The sequence below is a fragment of the Oncorhynchus clarkii genome, chromosome 16 (assembly GCF_045791955.1).
Source record: "Oncorhynchus clarkii lewisi isolate Uvic-CL-2024 chromosome 16, UVic_Ocla_1.0, whole genome shotgun sequence".
NCBI classification, from domain to species: domain Eukaryota; kingdom Metazoa; phylum Chordata; class Actinopteri; order Salmoniformes; family Salmonidae; genus Oncorhynchus; species Oncorhynchus clarkii.
The window spans coordinates 28,295,145-28,319,239 of NC_092162.1; the positions used below are offsets into that span (position 1 = coordinate 28,295,145).

Sequence of the window (24,095 nt, forward strand, 5' to 3'; positions counted from 1 at the left end):
TGGCGCTACAAAGTATTAACTTAAGGGGGCTGAATAATTTTGCACGCCCAATTTTTCAGTTTTTGATTTGTTAAAAAAGTTTGAAATATCCAATAAATGTCGTTCCACTTCATGATTGTGTCCCACTTGTTGTTGATTCTTCACAAAAAAATACAGTTTTATATCTTTATGTTTGAAGCCTGAAATGTGGCAAAAGGTCGCAAAGTTCAAGGGGGCCGAATACTTTCGCAAGGCACTGTATATTTATATTCCAGAATCATTGCTTGTTCAGGTATTTGCTTAAAATGTCTGATTTATTTTTTGGGATTTGTGTGTATTGTTCGGTATTACTGCACCTATGATAACATCTGCAAAATATGTTTAGTTGACCAATAAAATGTGATTTGATTTTGAAATAGTGTGACTACGCCACCTAGTGGTATTGGATAGATCAAAAAAAGGAAGTTACCTCAGAGCTGTTTGTGACGTATAAACTGGAAAACGAAACTGAAGACACTGGATTTCCCAAGAAAGCATTCGCTTGATAGGACATACAGAGAGAGATACATCGGTTTGAATTTAATTGAGGTTTTGATGCGAGTTTCTGTAGTCACGGTCGACACACTTCACATTTTTTGCATGATATATGTTAAGGATAATTACCAGACGGAGCTTTACTTTAATCCAGAAAATACTGATTCGTGAACTTCGGCACACTGTCCGAAGACGAGGTAAGATAACCTTTAAATGTGCCATTCTTTGCTAGCACTATAGCGTTACTCAATCTAATGCAAATGTCAATTACCTGTGTGTGTGGGAAAGTGACACAATCAAATCGAAGTCTGTTATTACACACTACAATCTCTGGGAATGATTTATTGCGGTCCTGAACTAGCAAAGAGTATTTAGGATTACCCATAACATGCACAATTAATACATTTATGATACAGATACAGTGGAGTTGCATTTCTTTGAAATCCATAATCTACGATGATACACAGCCTAAACCAGAATCCTAACAGTTTTAAAATACATGGATAGATCCATAGATGTGTAATTTGTGTTGCATTGCTCAAATTATTTTTTTACACAAAGTATACTCAACCTGTTTTATCATGTACCGTCTAATCTGAATACTAGGCTATATTTAGATTATCTCTGATTTTAAAACGCGTGTATTTTTGTAATATGATGACCCCTATGACTGTTACTTGAACTTTTATTCATTCTATCGCTTTTATCATTTTGCAGTCTGTGAATGTAAATGCATGTCTGGTTTTTTCATCTTTTTTTAAAGGGAGTATTCAAAAATAAATCTGATTTACAGAAAGATACTGACTATACTGACCACAATTTATTTTATACATATTGTTCCCAGTTTACACAGGCTGTCACAATGCTCTTCTTTAACTCTTTTAGATTAAGACATGTCTCAATCCAAACCGCTCCTCATCCCATGGCTGCGCGAACAGATAAATAGTGGCCGGTATCCCGGGGTTACCTGGACCAATCAGGAGCAAACAGAGTTCTGCATCCCTTGGAAACATGCTTTGAGGCAGGATTCCTGCAGCGATGATGTACTTATTTTCAAGGTAAAGTCAATATCTCGCTCCTCACTTAAAAAATAAAGAAGAACAGTGTTACTCACCATTTACTGCTCCCAAAACTTAAAGCAAAGTTCCTCCCAAAAACTATATTTTGGTACAGTATTTGTTTCATTAGTCCATTGTTTATAGTCCCAAAATGTGTTGCATGTCAGCAATCAAGTTTTCAAGATAAATAACTTTCAAAAATACGATATGATACGGTATGATACAGCCCCCACTTCTCCTTAGGCGTGGGCTGAGGTTAGCAATGGTAGGGTTCAAGGCGACCACTCCATTTGGAAGAGAAACTTCCGTTCTGCCCTCCGAGCCAAGGGGTTCAAAATGCTCCATGACAACAAAAATGATGCAGCCAACCCCAACAAACTGTTCCAGTGGCCAGATGAGGCACCCACAGGAGGTAAAGCACCAACCAAAAAAATACAAAGGAAAACAATTCAATGCTTGGTTTATTATTAAAACAATGACATATGGGTGTGACATAGGAGTTAAATATGAGTCAAATAGAACACGTTCTCTTTAATATACAGTAAATGGCCAAGAGATAATCATTTACTGAAAGTTGCAAAAATATTACATATCTAAATGGAGACATACGTTAGTAGCAGAACTTCAGTTCTGAAACAACATGAAATGACACTCAATCATTTTGTTTTCAAACTTGTGCATCTCTAAAGGATCTCAGCAACCAGAACATGATCTGTATCAAGATCCCAGTCCATTACATGAAGTGAGTGTGCTTATAAGAATTCTCACTTGTGAATCGAATGCAGTACCTGTACTGTAAAATCTTTTTTAAACACCACTTCTTTTTCCCCAACTCTGCTCTTTTAGAGTCATGGTCTACCATGTTTTAATGACCTTTACCTTGCAGCAGAAGAAACTGTATACACAGGTAATGCAGATAAAAGTTAGTGACAATTTAACGACAATCTTTCAGGAAATGGATGATATTTAATGCAATCTAAAAGTAGGGTAAATGTACATTTATGAAATGTACTATGTCTCTTTTGTTATCTCATGTTATGTCTTCACTCATCTTTCCCACAACTACTCACCAGCGGAGGGGATCTCAACCACTATCAACCAGGATTTACTTCAGAAATGTCTGCAAGGGTTGAACATTGAACAAACAGGTGGGAACCAACCGTTCCAATGTGGCACTCTTGACCAGCAACAGGTCAATCGCGAGCTACCAGTAGTTATGAAAAATATATTTCACAGCAGTTGCGTCGGTGCAACGATTCTATACACTATACCTGATTGTTTCGTCACCTAAACTGAAATTAGGTGAACTATTAGAATTTAATCAACCAGGAAATGACGGAGTGGTTTCGGCATAGTGCATCTTTTAAGCCTTTTTCTGGACTAGGAAGCCCTAGACCTAGGCTTAATCTGTGTCCGGGAAACCGGCCCATAATGATTATCATAATATAGGCTATTATCCAAGTCTTTCTCTTAACTCTTCCAACCTCTTCTGCAGAAGCTATTCAGGGTTATGAACTCCCCGTCGAGGAACTGCAATATCCAATGGAGGGCACGATTGGAGGGCATGGTTTGTTAGGGCAACAGCAGAATCCGGTTGTAATGGAGGATGCTGTGGGTGGAGCCGTGTTGCCCCCGCAACCGGTGTATCCAATGGATGGAGCCGTCGGTGGTGCCCATGAACAGCAGATGGTGGAGCAGTTAACAAATGAATTGTCCAGAACCATGGTGGACGAAAATTTTAGTAAGTTATGAATATTATTAGATTTCTACTTGTGGGTGCTAGGATTGAAGTTAATGCCAATTGGCTTCTCTTCACACAGTAGTTGGTGTCAATAGTCTGTCTTTGAAAAACATATAATTATAAATTATAATGTGGGCGTGCCAATGTTAATAGTTTAAATGCTTATAGGGCTGCTCAAGATTTTGTTCAGCAGGCATTGTTCATGTAGAACACAATCTGTGTTCTACATGAACAAGTTGAACATCCTTCTTCCCTCCATTTCAAAATGTTTTTTTTGCTACTGAAACAACCCTGTTTTGTTATGGGAGTGCCACTCTCGTTGGGTTACCCATGATTTCAATGTTGTATCTAGACAGTATATGGTCATGCACAGAACACTATCTTTCCCCAGGTTTAGTTGTTCCTCTCATCTTGACAACAATCTATTATTTTCCTTTCTTCCCCTAGAAACTCACTTCAGGGTTTCTGTGTACTACCGGGGAGTGAAGATGCCTGAGCAGCTGGTTGAGAACGAGGCAGGGTTCAGATTAGTCTACAGGTAAGATGGCATATAGCACAGCTAGGCTACATGTTTGTAATTTGTGTTGTCTATTGTGTGTTTGGTTATGAACCCAGGACGATTAGCCCCGATGGAATAATTGGTAGCTCTGTCTCTACTAGACCTGAACTTACACAACCGCTTCTGGACCCAGATTCTGGCCTGAATCTGGTCTCTCTGCCCAGTCCACCGCCTGTCCAGGACGAAACTCAGGCCAAACTGACCCAAGATATCCTGGCTCTCCTGGGAGAGGGCCTGGAGGTGGGTGCCTCCGGGTCCATCATCTACGGACTCCGTAAGGGTGAAATTAAGGCCTTCTGGAGCCTTGACAAGTTTGACAATAGCAGGAGGCCCCAGGGAGTGTCCAAATGCCCGGAACCACTATATCAGGCCAAGGACTTCTATGGAGGTGAAAGAGGAAAATATATACTGAGACTGATTTATTTTCTTAGGAAGGTGGCATGATAAAATGTTTTAAAAAATAATTTCAGAGAAACGTATTAAAGGGGAAGTTCAGTATTTACTAAATGTAAGATGGTTCCGCAACCTTAAAGTAGTCTATGGGCCAGGAGAAAGTGTAGTCCGTGTTTCGGATTCACCCACTATAAACTTCAGCTAACTTTAGCCACCGCTAGCTAAAGATCAATGGGAGTGATGGGAGCAACCTTGCAATCTTCTAAACGGATTGGCTGCGTGACCAGATTATCTGGACACCTCTTCCAGATAGCTAAACAGCCGTCCCTACCTTCTGCGCATATGCTACTTCACAAACAATTTTTCTACGTAGCTCCTCTGCTCCCTCCGCTGCTGCTTCCGGCGCTCTTCCTGTTCTCATCCAATTATTTTCTCTGCTGTAACTATAAATTACATGATTGACATGTTGTAAAAACTCAACAGCGCACGCCACTAGGCAAAATATGTGCTTTGTTTGAAACAAAACACAGATAGGCAACAGTTTAACACCATCTGCTAAAAAAAATGGTCACGAAACAACAATACGTAATTCAAGAAGATCTAAATGCATATTCCCATAAAACTGAATGAGATTATATGGTTGCCATGCAGATGCTACATGGAGATTTCACCGGTAAAACGTAAATAATTATCGCTCACGATTGACAATGAGAAAGGGGAAGGGGGAGCAGCGACTATGTCGTTTTTGTTAGCCCCAAAGTAACATGCGCAGAACGGGATACGGTTATTTAGCTCTGGAAAAGTCACCCCCCCCCCCCCCCTGGGCGGGAAACCGTTCCCGGTTGCTGCTATACATTTATCTTAAGTTAGCTGAAGTTTTCAGTGAAGAAAACCCAACCACGGATTAAGTCCAAATCACACGGGTAGTGTTTCATAAAAAATAATTATGCGCATGAATGAGTGTGTTTACGCTGGAAATAGAATGGATGGGAGTGAATAAGAGATAACAAATAGCCGTGAGCATCAACTGCGTCACGAGCTGAATTGTGTTTCGGATTTATATATCACTTTGTCAATGTCATTCCTTGTCGGTATCACTGTTGCTGACAGACAAGTCGATTGATACATTTCAATGTGCATGGTTATTGAGTGCCTTGGTTCAAATTAATCATATCTGGTCAAGAGTTTGTGTGGGTCGTTTGTAGAAAGGGAATTCAAGGAATTGTTCCTACTTCCCTACTTAGCTACAGTTGAAGTCAGAAGTGTACATACACTTAGGTTGGAGTCATTAAAACTATTTTTTCAACCACTGCACAAAATTATTGTTAACAAACTATAGCTTTGGCAAGTCGGTTAGGACATCTACTTTGTGCATGACACAAGTAAATTTTCCAACAATTGTTTACAGACAGGTTGTTTCACTGTATCACAATTCCAGTGGGTCAGAAGTTTACATACACTAAAGTTGACTTTGCCTTTAAACAGCTTGGAAAATTCCAGAAAATTATGTCATGGCTTTAGAAACGTCTGACAGGCTAATTTACATAATTTGAGTCAATTGGAGGTGTACCTGTGGATGTATTTCAAGGCCTACCTTCAAACTCAGTGCCTCTTTGCTTGACATCATGGGAAAATCAAAAGAAATCAGCCAAGACCTCAGAAAAAAAATTGTAGACCTCCACAAGTCTGGTTCATCCTTGGGAGCAATTTCCAAATGCCTGTACAAACAATAGTACGCAAGTATAAACACCATGGGACCATACAGCTGTCATACCGCTCAGGAAGGAGACGCATTCTGTCTCCTAGAGATGAATGTACTTTGGTGCGAAAAGTGCAAATCAATCCCAGAACAACAGCAAAGGACCTTGTGAAGATACTGGAGGAAACGGGTACAAAAGCATCTATATCCACAGTAAAACGAGTCCTATATCGACATAACCTGAAAGGCCGCTCAGAAAGGAAGGAGCCACTGCTCCGAAACCGCCATAAAAAAGCCAGACTACGGTTTGCAACTGCACATGGGGACAAAGATCTTAGTTTTTGGAGAAATGTCCTCTGGTCTGATGAAACAAAAATATAACTGTTTGGCCATAATGACCATCATTATGTTTGGAGGAAAAAGGGGGAGGCTTGCAAGCTGAAGAACCCCATCCCAACTGTGAAGCACGGTGGTAGCAGCATCATGTTGTGGGGGTGCTTTGCTGAAGGAGAGACTGGTGCACTTCACAAAATAGATGGCATCATGAGGATGGAAAATTATGTGGATATATTGAAGCAACATCTCACGACATCAGTCAGGATGTTAAAACTTGGTCGCAAATGGGTCTTCCAAAAGGACAATGACCCCAAGCATACTTCCAAAGTTGTGTCAAATGGCTTAAGGACAACAATGTCAAGGTATTGGAGTGGCCACCACAAATCCCTGACCTTAATCCCATAGAACATTTTTGGGAAGAACTGACAAAGCATGTGCGAGCAAGGAGGCCTACAAACCTGACTCAGTTACACCAGCTCTGTCAGTAGGAATGGGCCAAAATTCACCCAACTTATTATGGGAAGCTTGTGGAAGGCTACCCAAAACGTTTGACCCAAGTTAAACAATTTCAAGGCAATGCTACCAAATACTAATTGAGTGTATGTAAACTTCTGACCCACTGTGAATGTGATGAAATAAATAAAAGCTGAAATAAATCATTCTCTACTATTATTCTGACATTTCACATGCTTAAAATAAAGTGATGATCCTGACCTAAGACAGGGAATTTTTGCTCTGATTAATTGTCAGGAATTGTGAAGTACTGAGTTAAAGTCTATTTGGCTAAGGACTTCAACGTTAAGTAAAGTTCTATGGTTAAAAAATATTTTGGTCTGTAGGCTATGGTTTAGGCCTATCTGACAAATAGGCTACAGATTTGAAAACAATGCAGCAGCCTACCTATGTTAATTTTGATCATGGGGATGTATGTATCCCAGTCTACTGCTGGAAAACTTGAGGAATGCTGCAGCTCCGAGTTTCAAGAGAGAGTACAACTGTTTAGAATTACTTTTCATGATAACGCAGGTGAACACAATGCTGTGTATTTGAATTAATGCTCGTGATTCTCTCATTTGCAAATTCACACCATCGACGGACGTCCCCTGTGTGATTTTGTCTTTACAGTTTCTCCTGGCCCATAGACAACTTTCAGGGTTGGAAACTTTTTTTGTTTTCTTTTTTTTCTTTAACTTTTAATCAACTAGGCAAGTCAGTTAAGAACAAATTCTTATTTACAATGATGGCCTAACCCGGACGACTCTGTGCCTCTGCGTCACCCTGGAGCCCTGTTAGGAACATCTAACAATAAGTTGTAAAATACTGAACTTCCCCTTTTATAGGTTTGAGAGGGGGTGATTCAGTCTTTCAGGTAGATGTGTAGTTCTCTGGCATAGACCTTAAAATCCCTTCACCCTCTTTCCTTCTTTCTCCAGGGCTGTTGAAGTTCATAAACAATGAAGGAAAATGTCCCCCCTTTTCTCTATTCTTCTGTCTGGGAGAGAAGTGGCCAGACCCGGACAACAGACCCTGGGAGAAGAAACTGGTCATGGTCGAGGTAAGACACACACAGTCATGAGCAGGCCTTGTGAACTTGGCATAATTTTGTTTAGTAATACATAATTGTTGTTATCTTGCCTTCCTCCTCTGCTCGAGGTTCACCTACGCTTGTTAGTTACCTACGATGTGCACTATTAGCGGTTGTGACAAGCAGAATGGTTTCTGTTTTCTCACAGACATGATTCAAACAGTTTTAGAAACTAGTGAAAACTAGTGTTTTCTATCCAAATCTGTGAATAATATGCATATCTTATATTCTTGGCATGAGTAGCAGGAAGTTTAAATTGGGCACGCTATTTATCCAAAAGTGAAAATTCTTCCCCCTAGCCCCAAGAGGTTTTAACCAAGGTAGTCTTGACTATTTGTCTCTTTCTCTCTTGCATCAAAAGGTTAAGTCTCCTCCATCTATATCTCACTGGGTTGGGGTTTTTTAGTCTTCAAATAGTCACTATTTCTAATGTGTCCATAATATTTGTGATTTCATTAAGGGCACGGTGATGATAGTTTTTGGAGTGATTTCCTTTATGGTCCATTGAGGTACTTAGCACTGTGTTATAGACTCTTACCATAATGATCTGATCATTTGTTGCCTGTAAGTTCAATAAATTGGTATAAATATTTTAGATGAAGTATGGATCATCCTGATTTGGATCATATAGATTAATGAGCCAAATCTATTTTTCGTCCACTTTCTTATTCAAAAAGATCCACCTTCCTTGCGAATCATTCCTAATTATTTGTACATTCAGATCAACATTTTTGATAGTTAATATCATCACACCTTTTGAGTTCCTTTGTCCATGACAGAATATTATTTCACCACCCCATTCCTTTTTCCACACAACTTCATCTAAGGATGTGTAGTGAGTTTCCTGTAAACAGTTTATGTTATATTCCTTTTCCTTTAGCCACGTTTATAACCTGCTAAACCATTACAATCATAACTGGCTATACTTATTTCACCCCTTACCATAACTCAATACTATTCTCAGTCTAAATTGACCATAATTAGTGCTTGTGAAGTTACTGCCATAAGAGGTATTTTGACAGTCAAAATTAGAGCTTTCAAATGTCTTATTTAGAATTCAAGAAATGGGTTCTAGCAATATTTGTTTTATTCCCTTGCCTGATGTCTTGCTCAAACAATTATTGCCTGATGGTCTTCCCTGATGTTTTCCCGAACTTACCAGTACCTTTTTAATGCAATGTTTGTTTTTACACCTTTTAAAATATCCAAGTCATTTGACATCTTTTCTTATTAGCCTTATAAACATAGGGGCGGCAGGGTAGTCTAGTGGTTAGAGCGTTGGACTAGTAACTGGAAGGTTGCAAGTTCAAATCCCAGAGCTGACAAGGTACAAATCTGTCGTTCTGCCCCTGAACAGGCAGTTAAACCACTGTTCCTAGGCCGTCATTGAAAATAAGAATTTGTTCTTAACTGACTTGCCTAGTTAAATAAAGGTAAAATAAATGTAAAAATAAATAGAAACCTTGTTGCTGTTTGTATCTGCGCTAAGAAAGGTTAAAAAGGCAAAAAAATATATCGGTATTGGTCGATATCGCAAATTGTTTTACTGATATACACTACATGACCAAAAGCTATGTTGACACTTGCTCGTCGGGCATCTCATTCCAAAATCATGGGTTGCTGCAGGGACTTGCTTCCATTCAGCCAAAAGAGCATTACTGAGGTCGGGGCACTGATGTTGGGCAATTAGGCCTGGCTCGAGGCCAGCGTTCCAATTCATCCCAAAAGTATTCAGTGGGGTTGAGGTCAGTGCTCTGTGCAGGCCAGTCAAGTTCTTCCACACTAATTACGACAAACCATTTCTGTATGGACCTCGCTTTGTGCATGGGGGGCATTGTCATGCTGAATAGAAAAGGGCCTTCTCCAAACTGTTGCAACAAATTTGGAACACAGAATTGTCTAGAATGTCATTGTATGCTGTATCGTTAAGATTTTCCTTCACTGGAACTAAAGGGCCCAGCCCTAGACCATTATTCCTCCTCCATCAAACTTTACCGTTGGCACTATGCATTCGGGCAGGTAGTGTTCTCCTGGCATCCGCCAAAACCAGATTCATCAGTCGGACTGCCAGATGGTGAAGTGTGATTCATCACTCCAAAGAATGCTTTTCCACTGCTCCGAGTCCAATGGCGGTGAGCTTTACACCACTCCAGCCGACGCTTGGCATTGCGCATTGTGGTCTTAGGCTTGTGTGCGGATGCTCGGCCATGGAAACCCATTTCATGAAGCTCTGCCGACGAACAGTTATTGTGATGAAGTTGCTTCCAGAGGCAGTTTGGAACTTGGTAGTGAGTGTTGCAACCGAGGACAGACTATTTTTACGCTGTTAGGTTCTAATTATTGTAGTAAGAACTCAACGGACACTGTGAAAGCTTAAACCAACTTTATTCTTCCCAGAGGATTAAAGAGCTGAATCGACAAAGACGTGATTCCACCCGTGGTAGTATACGTACCCCACTTTGGGTTGAGTCTCCTCCTTATCGCTAAACATTGCGTCATTATTGCTAGGCAGGGAGCTGAGTGACATCGGCAATAAACGGTTCCTCCCCTTATCAGTACTGCCACATGTGACCGTTTTCCCTGCACCCATCCCCTCCCAAGTTTAAGTACAGCACCTCTCATGTCTCTATAACTTATAATTAATAGTTCAATCTCAGAAATCCAAACCCATCAACGTGCTACACGTTTCAGCACTCGGCGGTCACGTACTTTGAGTCCGCCTCTGCACACACTCCATTAGGTGTTTGGAAGTGAGATTCTGTTTGTTTTCCTCTGCATGTTTTTTTTAAAACTATCAGGTGGTGTTAACCTCTCTGGAGCTACTGAAGTCAATGGCGGTGGAAGGTGGTGCCTCCTCTCTGCAGTCTGTGGAACTGCAGCTGTCCTTGCAGGAGTCTCTACAGGAGATGATGGACTTGTGCTAAAGAGGGACTGATCCACCTACTGTAAAATACTGAGTATCCATTCTGTCATAACGTTTACTATTTTGTATGACCATATTTGATCAACTGTTCAGAACCAAAACAACAGTATGTGATAAGCATTTAAGTTGAATGTCTAATAGGGAACCTCACTCTGTTTTGGGTTTTTTTAATGATACTGTAATCAACAAGGTATGCAGGGTTCTAAATTGCAACTATTTTGGTCACATATGCTCCTTAATATTTTGCTGTGCGACCTGGATTTTTTATTTGGGAGCACCAGTGTGCTGGTGCTGATTTCACACGTAGACTACAGAAACACTGCTAACCAAACAACAGTCTATGTATTGCTGTTGGTTGCTACACTCAAAATGTAAACTTCTTAAATTTGTCCTGACCTCAAAGGTGCCCTCATGATGTGGTTTAATTTAGGACAAAACGGAATTAGCCAACAAAAATGCCCAAACTATGTAGAAGCCTAATATTCTACTCATGTAGTTTCAATGACAGGTATTTGTATCAATTTTAGCTTTTTATAATAAACAAATGTGTTTACAGGGTTACCTATTCGTTTCTAGGGCACAACATGTGCTTCAGAAGTTGTTTGAATTCATATAGGCTATATCCACTTTTCTGGTGCTCTTTTAAATGTTATGTTGTGCTCCTAACTTTTTCAAGTTGTGAGCACCAGTTCAGGATTATTAATTGAGGATAAATATCAAATCAAGCACAGTTATTATCCATCTAAACTGGAGAGGTAATGCATAGGCATGGCATCTATTTCACTTAAGTCTTAATAAATAATAACTGTAATATGGTACAATGGATTTCACACCTTTATTTAAAGGTCGACTGGCCAATAGCATGTATGTATGAGATTGAATGCATCACTCATCATAACTATCTCATCTCGTTTTCAAAACCACTCTTTCATAAGTCAAGACTTAACTGTATGCTGCGGTGAGACTAATTCAGACTACAATAAATAAAAAAATACCTTTAAAATGTGTTTTAATCTACATCACTTTCTTCACTCTGTCATTGTAGCTGACCAAAAATACAATTTATGGAATATTGATATATTTGCACACAGCTTCCCTTCAGCATTTACTCCCTGCCTGGGTAATGTTGTCCCTGTGGACCAATGAGAAGAAACCATGATCGAGAACAGTTTTCAGAAACAGTAGTGCTGACAGTAGGCACTTGTAGATTTGAGAGGATTGGTAAAGCATTATGATAAAAGGCTGGGTTGAGATGTCGCCATATTGCTTACACCTATCCAATCCTCTCAGATCTATAAGCGTGGTAGGGAGTAGGGTCAAGGGATCGATTTTGGGATTCAGAAAGTATGTCCAAGAAAAATGTGGCTGACTTGACTGAAAGGTAGACAAAATGAAGCTGCTGGGTAGGGTATAGACCTGTGTAATGGTGTACTACAGTGCCTTCATAAAGTATTCACACCCCTTGACTTTTTTTCACATTTTGTTGTTAGAAAGTGGGATTATAAAGTATGTCATTTTTTTGTCAAATATCTAGACAAAATATTCTGTCAAAGTGCAAGAAAATTCAAACATTTAAAAATGGAAAATAAAACTATCTTGATTTAGATAAGTATTCAACCCCTGAGTCAATACATGTTTGAATCACTCTGATAGCGATTACAGCTGTGAGTCTTTCTGTGTAAGTTTCTTCAAACTTTTGAACACCTAGATTGTTCAATATTTAGTTGTTGATCGTTGCTAGACAGCCATTTTCATGTCTTGCCATATATTTTCAAGCCAAATTTAAGTCAACTGTAGCCAGGCCACTCACGAACATTCAGTGTAGTCTTGGTAAGGAACTCCAGTGTATATTTGGCCTTGTGTTTTAGGACAAAAATGTGTTTCTTTGCAAATGTTTTGCAGTATTACTTTAGTGCCTTTTATTGCATTTTTTTGAATATTTTTATTTACAGGCTTCCTTTTCACTCTGTCAATTAGTTTGTATTGTGGAGTAACTACAATGTTGTTGATACATCTTCAGTTTTCTCTTATCACAGCCATTAACCCTCTAGAGATGCTACTCCTCTTGCACTGTTTAAACTAGAAAGGCCATTCAAACTTTAAAACATGTGAACTGATCTGGATTAGATTGCTTGCATACAACCTTTTGATACTATTTATACTTAAAAGTATTCAAAAGTATGAATACTTTCTGAAGGGATGTAAACACTTATTGCAAGCAGTGAGTCCATGCAACTTATTATGTAACTTATTAAGCACTCCTGAACTTATTTAGACTTGCCATAACAAAAGGGTTGAATACTTATTGAGTCAAGACATTTGTGTTTCATTTTACATTTTTGAAAACATCATTCCACTTTGACATTATTGGGTACTGTGTGTAGATCAATGACACAAAATCACAACATCTCTATACTGTATCCAGTGAACCGTATATCTCTATGGGCCCACTCCTATTCTGTTCAGAATGCTTTGCTTATACGTGGAGCCAAGGGATGGTATTGGCCAGGTGATGAGTGGTGCATGGTTACCTCCAGACGTGATGCTTAGCATCCAGGCCAAATAGTTCAATCTTTCATAATTCCAGAAAATCTTGTATTTCATGGTCTGAGAGATAGGTGCCTTTTGGCAAACTCCAATTGGGCTGTCGTGCCTTTTACTGAGGAGTGGTTCCGCCTGGTCACTCTACCATAAAGGCCTGATTGATGCAGAGATGGTTGTCCTTCTGGAACAGGCCTGGGCAATTATTTTCCATGGAGGGCCACATTAGAATATTTTTTGCCTTCGCTGGCCAGAATCATATTACAGGATTATACATCATATGTATGACTGTTGACAGATATATCTACCGGAAATCACATCCCGACATGCTACTTATTGAACTTTAACATGCACAGAAAAAAACAATGTTCTCCTTTTGGTAGGTATTTTCATTATTAAACATGCAATGAACTACACGAAGGGGAATGTACACTGTGCATTCAGCACCATGGACAGAACTCTTGTTAATGGATATGCACAAAAACACAGAGAGAGAGAGCTCAACATTACATTTAAACTACTCAATCAGTGTGAGGACTGAAGTCTCATGTTATATTTCATCACTGAAAATGTCTGTTCAGATACATAGTTTAACCCAAACCATACAAACATCTTCTGAGCATGACTCCTAATCTTTGGAAATCCTCAAAGCAACGAGAAAACTAACCGTTCATGGCACGCAGCAAATGTAATCAAATCAAATGTTATTTGTCACATGCTGAATATAACAACCTTACAGTGAAATGCTTACTTACAAGCCCTTAACCAACAATGCAGTTAAGGAAAATACCAAAATAAGATAATAATTAAAGAGCAGCAAGCAGTAAGATAACAATAGCGAAGTTATATACAGGGGGTACCAGTACATAGTTAATGTGTCGAGGTAATATGTACATGTAGGTAGAGTTATTAAAGTGACTATGCATAGATAATAACAGAGTAGCAGCAGCATAAAAGAGGTGGTGGTGAGGGGGTAATGCAAATGCAAATAATTTGATTAGATGTTCGGGTGTTTTATGGCTTGGGGGTAGAACTTGGACCTAGTCTATGACTAGGGGGGCTGGAGTCTTTGACAATTTTTAGAGCCTTCCTCTGACACCGCCTGGTATAGAGGTCCTGGATGGCAGGAAGCTTGGCCCTGGTGATGTACTGGGCTGTACGCACTACCCTCTGTAGTGCCTTGCTGTCGGAGGCTGAGCAGTTGCCATACCAGACAGTGATGCAACCCGCCAGGATGCTCTCTGGTGCAACTGTATAACCTTTTGAGGATCTGAGGACCCATGCCAAATCTTTTCACGCTCCAGCGATGTATACTTCTCCCTCTGGTCATCTGATAGGGAACAGACTAGTCGTGTCGGAAGGTGGGTAAGATTGTTGGCTTCTCAATTTTCCCTTGAGGGCTTTGACAAGGCTGTTCATCTGATGTGCAAATAGGCCCTTCCCTTGTAGTTTGGAATTCAGTTCATTCATTAGGGCCATGATGTCCATGGTGAAGGCAAAATCAGCCAACCATTCTTTCTTTCAGTTGAGGGAAATCCACATATTTTCCTTTCATTTGCAAAAACTCGGTAATCTCTGACTTCAGGTCCCACACCCTTTTAAGCACCTTCCCCAAACTCATCTCACGTGTGTAGTAGGGGAGATCTGTATGATCCAACTGCCTCTTCCAACAGTGAGACAAACTGCCTGTGGTTTAAAGATGTTGCTCTTATGAAGTTTACCAGTTCAGTGACTGTATCCACAACATGGCCAATTTTCAGAACACATTTACAGTGCACCTGAATAATAATAATGCCATGCAGGAAAATCATTTTCTGATCTGGGTTCAGCTCAGCTACTTGATCTCGTGTCCTTTTCAAAAGGCCAACGTTTTTGCCTGTCAAATTTGGGAACCATCAGTGGTCACACTGGATAACTTCAAAACTCACTCCCAGCTTTGCCACACACTTATGAACCTCCTCCAATAAATCTTTCCCTGTGGTTGTTCTCTTCATTGACTGCACTGAAGTTAGCTCCTCTGTAATTTCAAAGCCAGACTTTGAATATCAACAACTGTGCCGTGTCATGTGCATCACTGCTCTCATCCAGGGCCAAGGAGAAATAGGTGAAATCCTTTACCTTGTCTTTCAACTGTTGTTCCATATTCTCTGCAATGTCCCCAACACGCCATGTCACTGTTCGTCTTGACAGGGAAACATTTTCAAACAGATCTTTCTTGTCGGAGCAAAGTATTGCTCAAGAATCAGTTAAACATTCTTTAATGAATTCGCCCTCAGTGAATGGCTTGCTAAGTTTAGCAATTTTGTGGGACAGTAGATAGCTAGCTCTTACAATTCCGTCGTTTGCTGAATGCAGTTTTGTGAAAAGTCCTTGCTGCGTTTGCAACTGAGAAAAAAACTTTTGATGCACTTGCCCTCTTCTCAGCAGACATACATTCCTATATTTTTCTGCATGCTTCGTCAATAAAGAAATATTTCGATGTCCACTCTTGCTGGAACACCCTATATTCGTTGCCTACTATTCTTTGAAAAACATATTTTTGCGCAATTTCTAGCTAGCTACTATTTGTGACTGTGACGTGTGTCAGCCTGTCAGTCACTGTCTGTCCTCGTGCAGGTGTTATTTATACGTCCCTTCAAAATAAATGTCGCTCAAGCGGTGGGAGTTAAATCATTACACAAAGGCAAGTATTCATTGGGCTTTTAACTTGAATAACAAACACGTTTTTCAAAATTTTAATCGCAAATTCTTTGTGATCTGAACATGATTCCGTGGGCCATATTGAATCAGGTCGCGGGCCGCATACTGCCTCCGGGCCAGCCTTTGCCCAGGCCTGTTCTGGGAGGTTCTCCCATCTCAACAGATGAGCTCTGTCAGAGTGACCATCGGGTTCTTGGTTACCTCCCTGACCAAGGCCCTTCTCCCTGTATTGCTCTGTTTGGCCGGGTGTTCCAAACTTCTTCCATTTAAGAATGATGTAGGCCAATGCTGCAGAATCTTTTAGTACTCTTCCCCAGATCTGTGCCTCGACACAATCCTGTCTCAGAGCTCTACGGACAATTCCTTTGACCTGATGGCTTGGTTTTTGCTCTGACATGCACATTCAACTGTGGGACCTTATTTAGACAGTTGTGTGCCTTTCCAAATAATGTCCAATCAATTAAATTTACCACAGGTGGACTCCAATCAAGTTGTAGAAACATCTCATGCATGATCTATGGAAACAGGATGCTAAATGTTGAGTCTCATAGCCAAGGGTCTGAATACTTATGTAAATAAAGTATTTGTTTTTATTTTTATAAATGTGCAATTTCTAAAAACCTGTTTACACATTGTCATTATGGGGTATTGTATGTAAATTGATTTAATCAATTTTAGAATAAGGCTGTAACATAACAAAATGTGGAAAAAGTCCAGGGGTCTGAATACTTACCGAATGCACTGTATATTCTCCAAACACTGTGTTTTGAGGGCATTATCATTTTAATACGTGTTACCAACATATTGAAATAATGATTTACATAAATGTTATTTTGATTCATTTATTTATGCTATTTCATCCTTCCACAACATATACCAATGTACTTGTCCTCTTGCTCAGTTGTGCACCGGGGCCTCCCTCTCCTCTTTGTATTCTGGTTAGAGCCAGTTTGCGCTGTTCTGTGAAGGGAGTACTACACAGCGCTGTATGAGATCTTCAGTTTCTTGGCAATTTCTCGCATGGGATAGCCTTCATTCCTCAGAACAAGAATAGACTGACCAGTTTCAGAAGAAAGGTCTTTGTTTCTGGCCATTTTGAGCCTGTTATCGAACCCACAAATGCTGATGCTCCAAATACCAACTAGTCTAAAGAAGGCCCATTTTCTGTTTCCAGCTGCAATAGTCATTTACAACATTAACAATGTCTACACTGTATTTCTTATCAATTTAATGTTATTTTAATGGAAATAACACAATACCCCATGTGAAGATAAAACGAAAACAGGTTTTTAGAAATGTTTGCAAATTCATAAAAAAGAAACAAATACCTTATTTACATAAGTATTCAGACCCTTTGCTATGAGACTCAATTCAGCTTAGGTGCATCCTGTTTCCATTGATCATCCTTGAGCTGTTTCTGAAACTTGGCGTTAACCTGTGGTAAATTCAATTGATTGGACATTATTTTGAAAGGCACACACCTGTCAATGTAAGGCCCCACATTTGACAGTGCATGTCTGTGCAAAAACCAAGCCACGAGGTTGAAGGAATTGTCTGTAGAGCTCCAAGACAAGATTGCGTTGAGGCACAGATCTGGGGAAGGGTAACAATTATGTTTTGCAGCAATGAAGGTCCCCAAGAACTCAGTGGCCTCATTCATTCTTAAATGGAGGAGGTATGGAACCACTATGACTCTTCCTAGAGCTGGCCAACCGGCCAAACTGAGCAATCGGGGGAGAAGGGCCTTGGTCAGGGAAGTGAGCAAGAACTCGATGGTCACTCTGACAGAGCTCCAGAGTCGCTCTGTGGAGATGGGAGAACCTTCCAGAAGGGCAACCATCTCCGAAGCACTCCACCAATCAGGCATTTATGGTAGAGTGGCCAGACTGAAGCCACTCCTTAGTAAACATGACAGCATGTTTGGAGTTTGCCAAAAGGCACCTAAACGACTCTGACCATAAGAAACAAGATTGTTTCTGATGAAACCAAGATTGAAATCTTTGGCCTGAATGCCAAGCGTCACGTCTGGAGGAAACCTGACACCATCCCTATGGTGAAGCATGGTGGTGGTAGCATCATGCTGTAGGGATGATTTTCAGTGGCAGGGGCTGGGAGACAAATCAGGATCAAAGGAAAAATGAACAGAGCAAAGTAGAGAGAGAACCTTGACAAAAACCTGCTCCAGAGTGCTCAGGATCTCAGACTGGGGCGAAGGTTCACCTTCCAATAGGAGAACGACCCTCAAGTCTCTAAATGTTCTTGAGTGGCCCAGCCAGAGCCCCAACATGAACCCGGTCGAACATCTCTGGAGAGACCTGAGAATAGCTGTGCAGCGACGCTCCCCATCCAACCTGACAAATTGTTACATGATTAATTTAATTGAGTAATAATTAAACGTAGGAGGTCATTATTCAATGAATAGCAGTCATCACATTAATGATAGTCATGTCATGACAATGTGTCAACAATGAATGTGTCTGGTTGGTTATGTTTTTCACTTTGGATGTACCAGAGTAAAAAGTATTATCAATGTAATGGATATGAAACAAGAAGCATTTGTCTTGTGTTTACCAAGGTAATGTATTTCCATTGCCACTTTTTATTGACATAATTTATCTATTAATATGTGTAGACTTTTACTGAACCAAAAATAGAACCCCAGGTGTTCTTCAATTAAACTAAATTTGATCCATATTGAACCCTGTATGGTGCCATTAATTAATTATTGCTACTACTACAAAATAATATGTATAGCATATTAAACCGGGTGGTTCGAGCCCTGAGTGCTGAAAGCCGTGGTATATCAGACCGTATACCATGAGTATGAACAAAAATGTATTTTTTACTGTTCTAATTATATTGGTAACCAGTTTTTAAGAGCAATAAGGTACCTTGGGATTTGTAGTATATGGCCAATATACCACACCCCCTCATGCCTTATTGCTTAATTATAGCATAAACATATTTAATAATGAACAAAATACCAGTATAGTTTCAAGATTGTCATTATATGAAAAAAATTTAATCAGCAGCAGCCGAAAGAGTAGATCCTCTGCCTCTGATATAGTTGCTGTCAGACTCTGAGCAAAACAAAGTGTGTTGAATTAAAATGATTAACAATTGAATCACCAAAACATATTGTAAAATAATTGATCTGTTTGGGGTAATTGTTCATTGGGGGAAAAAAACAGTTAATTGCAGCGGGTGCACAATGTTGCACCAGGCTCGTGTTACGTTTTCCACAGTGAAAGTGCTTTGGGTAAGATGGACAGACAAGTGTCAGAGAAAGTCTAGGAGACGTGAAAAGGAATTATGAAGAAACAAAACATCTGATCTAAGCTCCATGTTGAAGTGATCTGAGACCAGCACTGAAGCGTAGAGGTATTGGTGGCTCCATAACAGCAAACCACCCCTAGTCCACTTAAAAACATGTAGGCCTACTTTTACCCTACAATGTTTTGTTGAATTGTAACGGAAATAAGTCAAGCTTTTTATATAGTCAATTTACTTTCAAATGCAGAGATATATAATGCACAAATCGCACATCTTCATAGCGAAGTTAATTTGTCTGTCTAGGCCTATACCGGTGAATAGGCTGATTTGACTTATGTCTAAACTCAGCAAAAAAGAAACCTGCGCACTGTCAACTATGTTTATTTTCAGCAAACTTAACTTGTAAATATTTGTATGAACATAACAAGATTCAACAACTGAGACATAAACTGAACAAGTTCCACAGACATGTGACATGCAATTTTTCAGTTTTTGATTTGTTAAAAAAGTTTGAAATATCCAATAAATGTAATTCCACTTCATGATTGTGTCCCACTTGTTGTTGATTCTTCACAAAAAAATACAGTTTTATATCTTTATGTTTGAAGCCTGAAATGTGGCAAAAGGTCTCAAAGTTCAAGGGGGCCGAATACTTTCGCAAGGCACTGTATATACATTTTGGGACGAGCAGTGTAGGAGTCGAGTTTATACATGTGTAAATATGATCCTTAACGGCCCTCAAAGCACTTAATGATGACAGAAGTGAGTGCTACGGGGCGATAGTCATTTAGTTCAGTTACTTTCGCTTTCTTGGGTACAGGAACAATGATGCACATTTGAAGTAAGTGGGGACAGCAGACTGGGATAGGGAGAGATTGAATATGTTCGTAAACACTCCAGCCAGCTGGTCTACGCATGCTCTGAGGACGTGGCTAAGGATGCCGTCTAGGATGGCAGCCTTACGAGGGTTAACACTCTTAAATATCTAACTCACGTCGGCCACGGATAACGAGAGCTCACAGTCCCCGGGAGTGGCCAGCGATGGTGGCACTGTGTTATCCTCAAAGTGGGCGAAGGTGGTGTTTAGCTTGTCTGGGATCAAGACGTCAGTCGTGGCTGGTTTTCCCTTTGTAATCCGTGAATGTCTCTGTACTGATGTGTTGCCTGTTTGATTGCCTTATGGAGGGCATGACTGGACTGTTTGTATTCAACCATATTCCCAGTCATTTTGTCGTGGTTAAATACAGTGGTTTGTGCTTTCAGTTTTGCACGAATGCTGCCATCTACCCATGGTTTTAGGTTTGGATAGGTTTTAAATCATCACAGTGGGAACAACATCCCCTATACACTTCCTGATAAACTCAGTCCCCGTGTCAGTGTATACGTCAATTCTTAAAGGCAACCCGGAACATATCCCAGTCCGCGTGATCAAAACAATCCTGAAGCATGTATTCCGATTGATCAGATCAGCGTTGAATAGACCTTAGCTTGAGTACTACGGTGTCATCAGGTGCACCTACCTTTGACACTAAACTGTGCATATGGAGCCGTTTACCCTCTTTAATTCCATTGAAAGACAGACATCAGACACACCTAAATAGTGTACTATAATTAACTTGAAAGAAATCTGTGAATGCATAGTTCAAAACAGTAAAAGAAATGTCAAGCAATGTCAGTGTTATGTCATGCTTAAAGTGTTGGACTCTGGGGATCTCCGCATGATTCTTTATCCACGCTGTCATCTGCTCTTTGAGGGTGAATCTCTCTGGGTGAATCTGGAAGAGTGGTGCTTGTCCATTTAGAAAAAAAACTGTGTTCCTCTGCTGAGACTTAGGGTTCTATTCAGTCTGTAAACTGAAGCGTAACAGATTCTGTGATTAGACATTTAAAGGTCATTTCTGGTTGAGCCGTGATATGCAGCTTTTACCATGAATGCAACCACCACTAATGCGGGAACATTTCCTTTACATTTCAATCACGCTGTAAAGCTGAACATCTGCAATGCGGAATGAATAGTGCCGTGAAGCTCACTGTAAAGGCTGGTATACAGCAGGTCTATTGACATGTCTGTAGAGAATTGTCGCAATGACATCATGAACATTCTATTGTCGTCCGACATAACTTGTCATTAGTATAATGTATTAACACAAAAACGACAGCCTGGTGGTCTAAAATAGCATAACTGCGGTATTTTAATATCAATAAACCCATCGGTTTTATGAATTTAGTATATATCAATCTAGCAATCCAAGCAACTAGTGTAAAAGCAACTTTCTAAACAATGTTTTTGTTCGTTTCTAGCTTATCTGGCTAGCCAGTTCAAATAATGACCATATCATAGCTTTAGCTCATTGTTATTCATTATTACAGGAAAAATGAACTCACAACAAGATAATTATTGAATTTTGATTCTTTTTTTATTTAACCTTCCCTATCTGACTGAGTGCCTGGGGACAGTTCATGTCAGAACATGTTCATAGGCTTGAGCAGTGCATGCCTCACTCCAAGCCTTTTATGCAACTCCCTGACAGATCTCAGCCAGTGTTTCTTGGCTGTGCTCGCCTTTTCGGTCACACTTTATTTAGATGTTCCATCAGTAAATGCTCTACAGATGGTCATACTATACAAAATAATACAGTATATGGCATGTGTCCAAAAGCGATAATCTATTTTTTGTGTCACATGTCTATGCCCTTTTATGGACTTCCTGTCTGGATGTTCTCACACTTTTGAGTGAGTGCTTTTGGGTAAAGCAAATGTTTGCAATAAAAATGTCCTGGCTATTATGTGTAGTGACCTTGAACTGAAATAAAATGTGAAACAGTTGGGAAATTTTGTACTGAACCTATGGATCTGCTGTTTATGGAGCTTGTATATGAAAAAGTAATTTCCGGGGTAGATCTGCCTGAGTATAATTCATCTTACCTGTCCTGAGCCATGTCTAACACAGAAACTACAGAAGACCTGTATCCTAGACCAATTCTAGGTGTACTTCATGTCTTTGACACAATGACAAAACCATCTTAAGCCATTTTCTCCTGCGTTTCGCTTGAGAGAGTGGCTTAAGACTTGCTCCATGTTAGATCAAACAGGCCCTGAGTGGAACATCCCTGCCTGGGTACACATTGGAAGAGGAAGTCTGTGGGTGAGATGATTTGAAAGCCATAAGAATTTCTTCAGTGGTATATAGTCCAGACTCCAAAGTGACAATTTTAGGTTGTGCCGAATTCAATAGCTCAAATGCAACCAAATCTGTTTGTGCATGCTTTGGAAAATACATACGAACTGAGGTCAACTATTTTGTACCCGTCTTTAGCTTTAGGAGGGGAGATTATTTTAAAGTGCTTGCTTGATATGATAAAACAAGTACAGCAGTTTTTTCACCATTGTGAACATTTACAACGATGGGCTCTTCTGTCCTCAAGACATAATTTGGGTTTAAAGGCAAGAAGGAATAGAAAACGTACGAAACCTGGAAGGCCCTGGAGATCCAGCGTGGAAGAGACATTGTCTGACGCGCTTACAGCTTGTAGATGGGGATTTAGACTAATGGGGGTGTTGGTTTACAATAGATCCTTGCCAAGACCTTTTTCCTCTAAGAAAGGAATTAAAGAATAATTTAAAATAAACATAAGGTATAGTTTCAGAATGCATAGTACACTTTTTAATAATTGTAACATGTAGGCATTCATGTATTAACATTTTAGACAAAAATAAAAGGATTTAAAAAGGTAATTGTATTTACCTTCAATGAAATATCAGGCTCTGTCTCTCCGCAAGGTTGTGTGTGAGGCAAGGTGTTAGGTCACAAGCTATGGGTTTACACACAGAAAAAGAGAGAGAGAGAGAGAGAGAGCTGATCAAGGAGCAAAGGCCTTATTTTCTATGAATACATTTTTAAAAAGTATTTCCAAAAACAAAATTACTATACACAAACATTTAATGAGTATTAAATGTAGCATTGTTTAATAATATGTATGATTTATATACATTTAGTAAAAAAAAATATTAAAAAAAGAGGTATAGTTTTATTGTATAGTAAACTTTTAAGAATATGTATATGTTTAAAGGTCTGTACTAAATATTTAGAATTCAATTAAGTGGTTTAAAAATGTATTTACCTTCATAGAGGTTTCATTGTCTGTCTGTCTCCCCAATCTGTTTCTCTCTACACAAGAGAAAGTTGTTGTGTGTGTCTGTGTGTCTTTTCAAAACAACTGTCCAGTGGGCCTCCGAGGATGTCCGGACCCCCAAACAGTTGTGACCATCCTGGGCGTCCGTATCTCTGTCTCTCACCGCAGCAGGTTACTGTATGTACATAAGGGTACCCCCAAACAACTGTTGTTTATTCCCCTGAGGATGTCCAAGGATGGAATGTACTTTGTATGTCTCTGTCAAGCACACCCTCTTTGAAATGGTTATTATTTTTAAAGATCGCCCCATTTCAATGCTGACCTAACAGATCCCCTGAATAACATTTTAGTGGGTTAAATCAGGGGCAGTTGGCCTGTGCTACATGAGTGTTTCACTCAAGTTGAGCTATTAGACAATTCTTAGCTGCTGTTTGGTCGGTAAGACACGCGTATTTTACTCTGAAAAGAGAGCTGTTAGTATACAGTATTTAGCGGCAGGCAGGTCGATGCAACACATGTTTTACTCTAAACAGAGCACTGCTCTCTTGTAATTTGTGAATATTTGTGTTAATGCGATTTAAATTAACTTTTTTCTTGTCATCAAGGATGCAGGCTGTACACGTGAAATACAGGGATTGTCA

General features: G+C 39.8%; 1 protein-coding gene across 2 annotated transcripts; it reads left to right on the top strand.

Moving 5' to 3' along the window:
• Positions 1-470: 470 nt before the first annotated feature.
• Positions 471-11,810, top strand: LOC139368295 (interferon regulatory factor 3). Of its 2 annotated transcripts, none has more exons than XM_071107041.1 (11): positions 471-710; positions 1,399-1,571; positions 1,815-1,983; positions 2,261-2,313; positions 2,418-2,478; positions 2,645-2,719; positions 3,067-3,312; positions 3,760-3,850; positions 3,973-4,259; positions 7,733-7,854; positions 10,683-11,810. In XM_071107041.1, the coding sequence occupies exons 2-11, from the start codon at positions 1,407-1,409 to the stop codon at positions 10,806-10,808; spliced, it is 1,395 nt and encodes a 464-aa protein (XP_070963142.1). In that variant the 5' UTR covers positions 471-710; positions 1,399-1,406; the 3' UTR covers positions 10,809-11,810. The 2 variants fall into 2 exon arrangements, with proteins under 2 accessions (XP_070963142.1, XP_070963143.1); XM_071107042.1 differs by having other exon boundaries at positions 498-710; positions 3,973-4,145.
• Positions 11,811-24,095: the final 12,285 nt, after the last annotated feature.

What these genes read in the sequence shown, in the direction of transcription:
- LOC139368295 (XM_071107041.1), top strand. Translation starts at nt 1,407, where the DNA reads ATGTCTCAATCCAAACCGCTCCTCATCCCATGGCTGCGCGAACAGATA. An exon ending in GTTGAACATTGAACAAACAG is followed by an intron (nt 2,720 to 3,066) that starts GTGGGAACCAAC and finishes CCTCTTCTGCAG; the next exon opens with AAGCTATTCAGGGTTATGAA. An exon ending in CATGGTGGACGAAAATTTTA is followed by an intron (nt 3,313 to 3,759) that starts GTAAGTTATGAA and finishes TTCTTCCCCTAG; the next exon opens with AAACTCACTTCAGGGTTTCT.